The following is a 12,895-nucleotide window of genomic DNA, read 5'->3' as shown; positions in this document are numbered from 1 at the left end:
GAATAAGAGTATGAAGAATTTGGGAAAGAAAGCAGAAAAGCCATTGGATGAAGCACTCCCTAGAAAATAGGAAATAAATGAAGAAGATAAGCAAGACAACAATCTGAGACAGAGAACCTGGTTAAGCTTCCTGTTCTTATCAGAACAGTTTTGGGAAGAAAGCACTAAAATGGAAGAATTTGGAAAAAAATGTGAAAGAGACACCACACTAAAGAAATCATCAGAGCAGAAGACAGTGTAAAGCAGAACTTTTTTAGATGAGTTTAGACAATACGTAAAGAGAGCTGTGATTAAATAGAACAAAGATTACAAACGTATAGGATTTGTGAGGGAAATCATTAGGACATGGAAAAATGAATGTGGAATTTATACAGGAAAAGAAAAAAAAATAACGTCGGCAAACAAATACACAATAGGTAAGGGGATGGGGAAGAAAAGAATCAGTGGGAAAAAAAAGGAAAGTAAGAGCAGCAGTAAATGTCATTGTTCTAAGTGCTTAGTAAGAGGTCTGTTAACAAACAGTATATAAAAGTAAACATTATCTTTGTATGGTACCTTTTTGTGTGGGATGAGGGGATCTTGGGAAACCGGATTGGGAGCTAGGCATAGGCATCTAGTGAACCTACAATATGTATGGAGAAGAGGATAATCTGCTTTATTATAAATTTAAACAAAAGCAAGAAAGAAAACATTTAAAACTAGTGTCTAAACCAGTTTGTAATAACTTAGTATCTGCATCTGTTAAAACATCTACGTATATTTGAGACTCACATTTGAGTTATTTATTATGATTACTTCTCAGTATCTTATGGATAGTCCAGCAAGATGTTGGCTATCCAATATTTAAAAAATAAATCAAAACAAAACAAAACCTAGAAAAAAACTATAATATCTGTTATTGGTTCTTTCCACAGACTCATTTTCAAGCTCCTTTTTCTGAATATCTTTCCCATTTACAAGGCTTTATATGAACTAAAAGTGAATTTGAACACATTGAAAGGTGCTACAGGATGAAAAATAGAACATACCCCATTTATTGGTAAATGCAATTACCTTTTACACTTAACTTAGTCCTACTCCTTGCAAACAAAAGTGACCATTACAATATTAACATTAAACATAGATCCAAAATCAAGAAGAATCCTTTTATTTACAATACAGAGTAGATAAAATCTTTGTTTTAAAATACTGTCGTCTTTGCCTAGTACTTTCTTAAATGCTGAAATTATACTTGATATTTCAATTATTTTACTTCCCCACAGAACACTGCAGCTGTATTTTCTTGCTTAGTTATAGAATCGCATAGTATGCTTAATACAATAAATTTTAAAAAATGTATTATGATTATGTATAAAGCTGTTACTACCCCAGATATGCTTTGATACAGGAAGATATAAACACAGATATTTTAGAGGAATATGAAAGGCATAAATACTTCCCTAGTAAGCATATTTTTCCAGAACCTGAAAGCATGAATGAAATATTACATTCTTTATTAGAGAATATACTACATATTCTATAGAATAATTCTTCTCTTGCACATACAGAAGCATAGTAAATATCATTATTAGATAAAATGTACAGAAGTAACTGAAATTTTCAAAAATTGGAAGGACATACTCTTTGTTATCCCTGTGAGAGTTAAGAAAAAATTTCACCCACTGGAAGAAAGATTCTGTACAGTTTTGCATCTAAATTCTCCAAAGAGTCCACCTGTAGTGAGCATGCTTTTTCCTGGTGCTGAATGAAGTTCCTTCACTGAAACTCTCTATTCTTGTTTCTGCAAACTATTGTTCTGCTAAATATTGTAATAACAACAGAGAAATTGCTTTCCTTTTCTCTCAATTCTTGTCTTGCTGATACTAAGGAAGAGCTTGATGGGGAGGCAGGAGAAACTGAGAATAAATACTGAAAGACTTGCACCAAACAGAAAAGGCTGTTAACAGGGAATGTTAATAGAGTGCAGACTCTAAAAACCATTGGACAAAGGAGGAAGGCAACTAAAAGGGTCACATACAGGAGAAAGATTTTGCAATAGAAGAAATAATTAGGGTGGCATGAAACTTAGGTCAGAAGAGAACAATGGAAGAATGGGTTTCTAGGGAATGGAAAATTAGTGGAGGGGGGAGAAGAAGTGTTGAGACAGGACAGTGAGAACAGCCACTGACAAAAGCTGAAATTAGAATAAGAAGAAAGAAACAAGGTGGAACTGGGACATGGATGTAAAGGAGTAACAAGGACACATGCTACAGGGCACACAGAGAAAAGGGAAAGGGAATCCTCTTTCCTGTAGTGGAACTGATTACAAAGAGTCCTAACACTTAGCATTGCTCATCTGTTAGTAACTATTTCAGAAACTCACTCCACAAAAAAATTGATCCACAAAGACAATAAACTTCCGCACTTACAAACTGTGTTGTAAATCTACATGTTACACAATTCCCAGTGGCAGACCTAGATTTTCCAAAATCTGATATGATGATTAAACTGAATATATTGGAGGGGGGAGGGGGGGAAATATGGACAGATGAGTCAAGGAGAAGTCATTATTATTGCGAATGTTGTCTCTAAGACCTTGGTTTTATTTGTTGCGGACATGTAAATGTACAAAATGAGGATAAGCAGAAAAACATAAATGCTGTTCCTATGTAGCTTGGGATAAATCCTTTAGAATAAACACTTCCAAAATACTTTGTAATTATGTGTTCTCATCTTCTGAATATCTCAGCTCATAAAGGAAACCGGATTTAATGGGAACAGTGATTTGAACACAGTGAACACATAAAACAATCTGTCACTTCAGCCTTCCTGTGACTCTGATTCCCAGGTATAAAATGGGAATACTGCAAACTTTGCTTCCTTGCAGGAATGGTCAGAAGATAAATAAATTAGTGTTGGCAAGGAACTCAGTTACTTCAGTGTAATAGAATAGCCTCCAAAGAAATTTCTCCAAAGAAAAGTTTGTCTGTGCACCAAAGAAAATAACAAATGTATGGTTTATAGCAAATGAGCATGCTGATTGGATTCTTACTAGAATGACGTATCAAATGGTTCTTTGAATTAGGCACAGTCTGGGCGAGGAGAAACAGGATTCTCAAACAATGTCACAATCTGTACCTACTTCCCAGTAGGTACAACATTCAAACTGGCATATTTCAACTTCTGAGCTACTATCTTTGTAGGCAGAACATGCAATTTAAATCTAAATGTTTTTGTTTGTCCCACAGAAGAACTTATTGCCTCTTTTTATTTTTTGTATATGCTTATTACCTTCAAAGACTGACATCTTTTTCTGTTGTTACGGTCTCCTTGTGGCACACTAGTAACAGCTCTTCAGGAGTCAGTAAAAGTGATTAAATAACACACAGATTATGTCAAATGATACTGTTCAGATGATTGACTTCAAAATGCAAAGTAAAGGCAATTGAGTGTGATTACTGGTGCTAACCATTTTAGGCTTCCCTTTGTAAAAAAAAGCATGTTCATTTACAACTGAAAACAAATGCTGTTTCTGCTGTTTAGTATTCATGTAGGTAGAATTAGATTGTTGACTAGAGAGGATATTATAACACAAATGCTATCTTAAAAATTTGTTACTTACTAATATCTTGGTGCTTGCAGTATATATACATTCAGATTCACAGGGAAAGTAATAAGGCTCTCTTTAGTATTTCATGTACAAATTTACTCAGCAGATTTGCTTTATTAAACTGTAAATAGTGGGATGTGGTAAATGAAAAATCCAGGAAGTGAATAAACAGTTTATTCACCATTAATGCTTATTGAAACACACCTTTCATTAACTGCCACTGAATATTAGCTATGAAATTCTCATCTTGCCTTGAATGTTACCCATTAACTATTTGTACAGTTGAAAGGCTAACATGGTTTTAAATCAGCCTTTAAAATAGTTATCCTAAATGTAACTATATATATTCACAAAAACTGCATTTAGCATGTTTGAGATTCAAGCCTATATTGCTTCAAATTCTTCTTCTTTAATTGTACAAGATAAACAGAAATGACCTATTAATTTAAAGAAAATCTACCACCACCGAATGTATGCTCTCCTATAAACAAGCAAGATGAACTTGACCTTGTTTGAACTTGTTTTGATGTGGCCCAGATGGTAAGCTACATGCTTGAATAGCAGTCTAAAGCTGAGGAAAAACTCATATACCAAGATCTAGATTTATAGCCTTTTGCAAATTCTTACCTTGTATTGTCCTTTCAGCATCTGTTCTGCCCCCACTGCGGTCAGCTTCTATCTCTGGGGTCAGAGAGTCTAGAAGCATAGAAAGGTAAGACTGACACATATTTCATTTGATTCTTATAGCCCTTTTTACAACCTGTTACTCTGAAGCTGAATTACAATACAATCAACCTTTGTCAGTTTTTTTTTTTAACGCTGAACAATGACTAGAGGCCAGGACAATTTTTTGTTAGATGAGTGAGATTAATGAGCAATAGATTTTTCAAGCATAAAGGTAGGAAGAAAAAGAAGAAGGAAAAAAAATGACTTCTCAAGCTAATAATATAAAATAGTCCCAGTTGGGATATTCTCTCCAGTAAATTTATTTGCACATGCTATATAAAGTAACAAAAGAAAAAAGAGAGGGACATCACTTGAACAAAGGAGAGAGATTTTCCTTTTTTCCCCCCTCCCACCATGTTATAAATTTCATACTAACAAGATTCTTTAGACACTTAAATTGAAAATTAATGACACAGAAGGAAAAGCTCGCTTCTTACCATTTAGGACCCTGAGACTATCTGTTGAAGCTGCTTGTTTCAGTGTCTGTTCTGCTTGCTCCCGCCGTTTAGTCTCAAATTCAAGTGCTTCCTGCAATTTCCTCTTTGCCTTCTTTTCCTTCTTTAACCTTTTCTGAATTATTGCTAGAAGGAAGAAAATCAGTGTACTCAAATTCAGATCTGGAACTTGGCCACATAATTACGTATTAAGAGTTCCAAGAAAGAATACAACTGTAACAGTTCATATAAATTGTGTAATTACACACTATCTATTTAAACTACCTGAAATTTGCTGGATTTACACATAGATATGTAAAGAGCTACTGCTCTATACCATGCTGTATCTTTTAATAAACAGATGAGGATTTGTGAAAATGTACGATGGAAAATCTTGGAACTCAATCCAAACCCTTTATATTAGAAACAACTGGGCAGTGCCAGATCCCCAAGCCAACTAATTAGTACTTTGCTTTCTCAAATGTAAGGGAAAATATTAGGAAAGTAACAAAAATTCAGTGCAGAAAACCTTACTTAATAAATGTTCTCCCTGCTTCTTGTTCACATTCTATAAAGAAAATGGTTGCAGGAACAGGATATAAATGATTCATGCAAGATAGGTTTTAAAGAAAATCCATCATGATTTTCTTTTTTATGTTACTGGACGGTTGCTTCCCAATTACAACTAAAATAAAACTTCTATGTTCCCTGACTGAAGGAACATATCACAGATTATGTCCTCAGTGGAACAGAGTAATGTGAACTTTTTTTTTCTTTTTTCCTACTCCATAAAAGTGGAAGTGATCCTCTAAAGAAATCATACAAAGTTGTAGAGCACAGCCTTATTTACCCAACCAAACTCCAACTCTTTTTTCATTCAGGGTTTTCATAAACATGCATGTAAGATCTTTCTGGTTAATCCTTTCCTAGAGAATCTGTCATTTTTACACTAACTATAGAAGTACCATTACCAAAACCAGATACTAGGTGATACTAGGCTTGATTATTACTTCTCCAAAGTAACCATTTGTATCTGGTTTAGAAAGAAATGCTGGAGAGGTTAAAAATACATGTCCACCAGTTCACACTCCCCATTTTCAATAGTCATAGCTGCAACTTTCACAGGATACAAATCATGAAATTTTTAAAGGGATCCATCATGATTATTTCTATTTAATGTACATGCTAAGAGAAAGCGCTTTTTGAGTAGTCTTAGATTTTTTTTCTGTGTTGCCATACAGAACTGTTTAGACACAAAATGCATATTAGCACAAACCCTGTAGTGAGAACAGCTACATCATTAACGTGTAAGATTTTGGAATTCTGGAACTTCCTCATTTTGTACAGTAAAACTTCTTTTCAGGCATATCGTCTTATACTATGAAAGAACAGCTAGTATCTATACAAAGGCTAAACTAAATACACTTTGAATCATTGCACCATTTTAATGTTTTCATTATAAGTACTTTGAAAGCGATCTCAATAAATGAGAAGGAAACATATGTTGCTTTCTGAATTAAAATGTCATCATGGCTGACACATTGTAGATGTGACTACAGCAGTCAGAGCCAGAATTAGCAAGCCCTTACTGTGTAGCTGCTCACAGAACAGAGATTATCCTACTTTCACTGGTTGATGAGACACATCCTACAGCCTTAGGAATCACTAATTGGGATATTTACAAAGAAGGAAGGAAACAATACACTAAATAAGCAGACTGTAGAACATACACTAGCAGCGGTGGATTTAATGTTCCCCAAAATGGAAAAAAAAAAGAAGAAAAAAAAAAAAAAGAATTCAGATATCCTGCCTGTAAAGATGTTTGACTTGTGTTAACACGACTAGCAAGGTAGACATTGATACTGGTTGCCTAATGCTGAAGATTCCATTTACCTAATAGGCTTTGACCTGTGTATGACAGTGTGCATATATTTCTGTGCTGCAGCTTTTAAAGGGTATTTCAGTCTTTTTTTTTTTTTATAGAATGTTTCTCAATAGGGATGTGGTACACTTCTCCCATCTCACTCACACCTCTATTAAGATGTGAGATTTCCTTTCAGACATGACATTTGCCATTGGAAAACTGATGCCAACTAAAACTAATGTAAGGCAAAGCCTCCTATGTATTTTTCCGTCTTTAATTGAAGAACAAATTCTCAAAATAATTACGTCTTATTTTTTCTCCCCTACTTGGCTCTCTTCATCGTAAGGAATAATATGTTATTTTTATTTTATTTTGTACAGAAGCATCCACTACTGGAGAAAGCCTTCCTCATTACATTTACTTTACTGCATTACACTATTAAGTGCTCAGATCCATTCCTCTTTGGTTTGACTCTTTTACCAGTGCAGTATCGTCATACAAAGATATAAAAGAAGCAGATAATGCATAGTGCAGAAAATAACACTGTCAATTATTTCACTATCCTAAGCAAAGTAAAGGACTATCACATGCTCTTTCTTGAAATGCATATTGCCTAATTTTACTCGTTGAAAGTATATGTGTCTAGTCCAGCTTAGTCAGTGATATTACTTTCAGTGCTAACAGGAAGAGAAAGAGGTATTCATAGTGTAATTGACCTCACCAACTTGTCTCAGGATGTAGGAATTGCTTTATTGAAAGAAATGGAATTTATGTTGCATAAGCATAACATATATGTTGCAAGCATAATATATTATGCTTGAACAACGTGCTTAATTTCTACACGGCAAAACTCAAAGTCAGATGAGTCCCCACCTATACCTTTTGTGTTGTGCATATTATTGCCTAACTCTAAAAAAGGGATGCATGATTGAAGGATTATGAGACAGAGCTAGACGAGGATGAGAAGAAATGAACCATTTTAGAAAACTTCTTTAAAAGTGTAACTATTCCAACTGTACTGAGCAAAATAGGTCATTTGTGGACAAAGTTATAATTCACTACACAGTTTTGATAATTGTTTTTCTTGTAAGTTTAAAAAGGAAAATTAACAATGTCCTGCCTTTTAAAGGGTCAAGGCATGAAATAGGATTACACTGCTTACTTATAGGTAGAGTGTTAGTCAAAGGAATAATGATACTGGTTGTAAATCCGAGAGTTCTTGGGGTTCCTTTTTTAGATGATTTACAGAAAGCTAAGCTGGACAAGAAAAGTATTATAACTATAGCCCTGCAAAAATACATATCTGCCATGCCTGCCATTTGTGTTAAGCAGCAAGTTAAACCCATAGGTTGTCTGGACCTTGCAATGTAATTAGACACTTTTAAAGAACAAGACATGCATATAGTGAAAAGGAGAGCTATAAGGCAAGATGCAAACATGTATAGCATGCAAATAGTTAATATTGAACTGCCCTAACTTCACCATCAATGTTTTAGAATGGTGTACTATATCTTAATTTTAAATCATTAAATCATTAAATCATTAAGAAATTTATATGCTTTACACTGGGATCTTTCTCAAGGAGAACCTTAGCTGCTCCTTCTATAAACCTGTTTGACCTACTGCATTATACAATGCTTACATGTTACTATTAACTTCATATTTTATTACATACAGATTGCCTAAATATGCAGTATATGACTCTTATCACATAAGAACAGAGATGAATTCATAACACCTCAAAGAGACTAAAATTTGATAAAGTTGTGTTTGCTTTAAGTAGCTATCCTCTTTCATAATGGTCGCAACCTGCCGAAGTCCATAACTGCACCTTCTGTGTTTACATTTGCACTGTGTATTACTGATATGTTGTAATAAGTCATATTCAAGACAAATACAGAAAAAAAAGGAAGGTGTTTGTACTAAATTTCATGCAGATCCTATGCAAAATTAGGATCAGGTAGACTGCAAAACTTCCTGTATTGCAGTCAGCTTGTACATAACATGAATACTGGAGAAAGGTTTTGATGAAACACAAATGCTTGAAAAAAAATTAGGTTTCTTAAGGAAAAAAAATTACAAGGTATTTATGTTTGCTTTATTAAGATACCTCTATTTTTCTGCTCCACAGCCAACTGTTTCTCAAGTGTTTCCCTCAGTTCTCGTTCCCTGAAGAGCTCCATCTTCAGCTCTGTCTTTTCCAGTTGGACTTGTTTCTCTTGAGCTCTGGCATTGTCTATAGCAACCTTTAGTAGACCCTGTTAAAAAACAAAACAAACAAAAAAAAGCAATGTTTGAGGAATATTACAACAGATGACATAATAAATAACTTCTATTATTTATCTCTGATTAGTCATATGAGATTTTACAAATGAAATAATCCTTTTACTGGTTCAAAGTTTCCTGATTATCAAGAGCAAAATGTAACTCTTTTGTTAGACTCTAAATCTGAGTCAAGTTTTCACAGAAGATGCAAGCTGATCTTCAAATACGTGTAAAACTAATATGAAAAAGTTATAGGGATAGGTTTATTCTTCATGGAAGATAAAAGGTAACAAGCCTATACAAGCCACTTGCCAGTTAAAACAAAAAGAGCTGTCCTATTGACAGCAAATTGTCAGTCTCATTATTTATCAACTGAAGAATGGCAAATTTAGTCTCCAGTACAATTCCTTATTGTTGTTCATTATTACTACATTCCATATTGTTTCCGAGGAAGATTAAGTTGTTGAGATGTTAAGCAGAGGACACTCACAAAGCAGAAAGATCTTTCTGCCTTAAAAAGTACATTACTGATTTTGTGCAATTTATTATCTCACAACAGACGGCAAAACACAATGATCTCTTAATTTCTTGAGTTGGTATGTTGGAAAAAAAAATCTACATTTTTGTGGTTATTGCATCAGGAAATAATAACTCATTTTCTTTTTTTTCTTGAGAATTTTAATCTACAGTTCCTCCTTTTTGCAAGGAAACAGACAGATCTTGGCATATCTAATAGCTAGATAATTAGGACACTGATATAAACTATAAAAAGAGGAGGGGAAATAGAGTTGAAAGAAAGATAGAAAGAGAAAATAACTCCATATTCCAGAATTCTGGCCATCAGGCTCTTGGCTCTACACTTTTATGTCTTTCACTTGAAGCTATCATAATATAGCAGATAATTAAGCATAGCTAGGCATATACGAACCTGCATGGATACGAACCTAACTCTTCCATATCCTAGACAAGTCTCCTGACAACCACAGATCCATAGATAGAACCATAGATTATTATTTTGACCCAAGAGGGATGTGCTGATATGAAGCAAAACAATGCCAACAAGACAGACTGAAGAAGTTGCTGGTAGTTATTTTAGGAAAGTTAAAAGATCAAAAGTTCAGATCAAGACCCAGTTTCAGAGCTGCATACTACAGACACAAAATTATGTTCGCCAACTCATAAGTTTCCTCACCATTTAAGCACATTTCCTTAATTAAATTCTGAGTTTCAAGCTTTTTTCACAATTTTTTAAAAAATATCTCCCAAAAGAACACGCCAGCACTACGATACTTGAAAATGGAAAAAAGCACTTTCTTGAGTGTTAGTATGTACCCTTCTCTTGCCGGCCTTCCTAATGTCAGTGCCTACCATTGAAATTTGTGTCCTTCCACTTCTTCTTTTAAGTCTGTTCTTCAGAGTTCATTATTTTCATTATTCCTCATCCTCACTCTTAACTAAATTGTTGCCACAAGTGTTGTTACACTAAGAATTTAATTCTTGCAGTTTTATTATACTTCAATATATTAAAGTCCACAGCAACTGAAATAAATCAAACTTTCCAACAGCAAGGACCACATGGTCACTATAATGATGCATACTACAGAAGAATAAGACCACATTTGAAAATATCAAACAACAGTAACTCAAAAAAATGTGCTTATAAATATGATTACTGTTTTAGCAGTTTTCTTTAAAAGAAAAAAATAACTAAAACACAAAGATATTTTGTGTTGACCGTTAAACTTAGATGACTTCTAGAGAAAATCATGTAAAGCTAAATACAAAGCTCCAAAGACAAATGCAAAGTAAAATAGATTTTTTTTAATATTATCATTCACTTGAAATCCCCCTTTATGAATCATAGAATCCTTAGAGTTGGAAGAGACCTCTAAAGGCCATCTATTCCAATTCCCCTGCAATGAACAGGGACATCACAGCTAGATCAGCTTGCCCAGGGCATTATCCAGTCTTGCCTTGAATGTCTCCAGGGATGGGGCATCAACCACATATCTGGGCAACACATTCCCGTGCCTCATCATCCTCACTGTAAAAGACTTCTTCCTTATATCCAACTTAAATCTACTCTCTTTAAACTTGAAATCATTGCTACTTGTTCTATTACCACAGACTCTGCTAAAAAGTCTGTCCCCTTCTTTTCTGTTGCTCCCCTTTAGAGACTGACAAGCTGCTATTATGTCACCTTGGAGCCTTCTCTTCTCCAGGCTGAACAGCCCCAGCTCTCTTAGCCTATCCTCATAGGAGAGGCATTCTGTTCCTTGGTTCATTTCTGTGGCCCTTCCCTGGACACAATCCAACAAGTCTATCATCACAGAATCTCATAGAATGGCCTGGGATGAAAAGGACCACGATGATCACACAGTTTCAACCCCCCTGCCACGTGAAGGGTCACCAACCACTAGACCAGGCTGCCCAGAGCCACATCCAGCCTGGCCTGGAATGCCTCCAGGGATGGAGCATCCACAACCTCCTTGGGCAACCTGTTCCAGTGCATCACCACCCTCTGAGTGAAAAACTTCCTCCTAATATCAAATCTAAATCTCTCCAGACTCAGTTTAAGACCACTCCTGCATGTCCTATCACTGTCGACTCTTGTAAACAGCCATTCCCCTTCTTAAGCTCCCCTTCTTATAAGCTCCCTTCAAGTATTGGATGGCCACAGTGAGGTCTCCCTGGAGCCTTCTCTTCTCCAAGATGAACAAGCCCAGTTCTCTCAACCTTTCCTCATAGGAGAGATGCTCCAGCCCTCTGATCATCTTAGTGGCCCTCCTCTGGACCCGCTCCATGAGCTCTACGTCCTTCATGTGCTGGGGGCCCCAGGCCTGGATGCAGTACTCCAGATGGGGCCTCATAAGAGCTGAGTAGAGGGGGACAATCACCTCCCTTTCCCTGATGGCCACCCCTTTTTTAATGCAGCCCAGAACACAGTTGGCCTTCTGGGCTGCAGGTGCACACTGCAATGTCTATGTCTCTCCTGTACTGAGAACTCCACATCTCGATGCAGTACTCCAGGTGAGGCCTCACCAGAACAGAGGGGCAGGATCACGCCCCTCAATCTGCTGGCCATACTTCTTCGGATGAAGCCCAGGATATGGTTGGTGTTCCAGGCTGTGAGGGCACAATGGTGGCTCATGTCCAGGTTCCCATTTACCAGTACACCCAGTTTTTTTTCAGCTGGGCTGCAATCAATCCTTTCATCCCCAGCTTGTATCGGTAATGGGGCTTGCCTCGACACAGGGGCAGGACCTCACGTCTGGATTTGTTGAACCCCATGAGGTTCACCTGGGCCCACTGCTCAAGTCTGTCTAGGTCCCTCTGGATGGCATCCCATCCCTCTGGTGCACTGACCCCAACCCACAGCTTGATGTCATCAGCAAAACTGCTGAGGGTGATTCAGATAGGAATTATTGTATCAATACCTGCCTCTAGTTTATGTTGGAAGTCTAGAGTATTTTAATCCCCTCCAATTCATCTTACTAGGACACATGATACGTTCAAATCATGAATAAAAAAAGCAGATAAAGAGAAATTATGCAAAGAATACTTGTAGATTATAAGCATATTGTCAAATAATTTCAAAGATTCAAATAACTTTCCCAAATTCTTGCCATCCATCTTATTTAACCATAAAGGCAAGCTGCTAAAACTGCCATCTTTACTCAGTTGAACTATATTCATGTACATGTTTCTTCTTCATCAGGAATAAACAATTAGTAACAAATGAAAGAGATCATTACGTCAAGTGCCCTTTTAGATCACCCCAATTAAAACTTTAGTTTAGCTGTATTTTAATGCTAAGATACCAAATTCTAATTTTCTGCTCTGATTGCTCGTTGACTTATCTTTGAAAGATGCACTCTTAGTGCAAAGTCTAGAGATCATTTAGCAAGATGCCAATGTTGGCACCACTTAATGTGTTGATTGGTTGTATTATCAGTAGCAGTTTAAAATAAATTACTGTTAAACTATTATTGTCCTTGGCTAACAAATATTTTTGTG

General features: G+C 35.9%; 1 protein-coding gene across 6 annotated transcripts in view; it reads right to left on the bottom strand.

The window, feature by feature from the left end:
* The window catches only part of DACH1 (dachshund family transcription factor 1), a 354,874-nt gene that overhangs the window by 28,988 nt on the left and 312,991 nt on the right, over positions 1-12,895 (bottom strand). For 4 of the 6 annotated variants that reach the window (XM_048934293.1, XM_048934294.1, XM_048934296.1 and 1 more), the window contains 3 exons: positions 8,724-8,871; positions 4,753-4,896; positions 4,217-4,285 (listed from right to left, as the gene is read on the bottom strand). In XM_048934293.1, the coding sequence (XP_048790250.1) occupies positions 4,217-4,285; positions 4,753-4,896; positions 8,724-8,871 (361 nt within the window). Of the gene's footprint in view, positions 1-555; positions 623-4,216; positions 4,286-4,752; positions 4,897-8,723; positions 8,872-12,895 lie in introns of all 6 variants that reach the window. The other 2 variants (XM_048934295.1, XM_048934298.1) reach the window with 1 other exon arrangement.

This window comes from Lagopus muta, chromosome 1 (genome assembly GCF_023343835.1).
Source record: "Lagopus muta isolate bLagMut1 chromosome 1, bLagMut1 primary, whole genome shotgun sequence".
NCBI lineage: Eukaryota > Metazoa > Chordata > Aves > Galliformes > Phasianidae > Lagopus > Lagopus muta.
The sequence above is the reverse complement of the archived record's forward strand: the minus strand, read 5'-3'. Positions and strand labels throughout refer to the sequence as shown.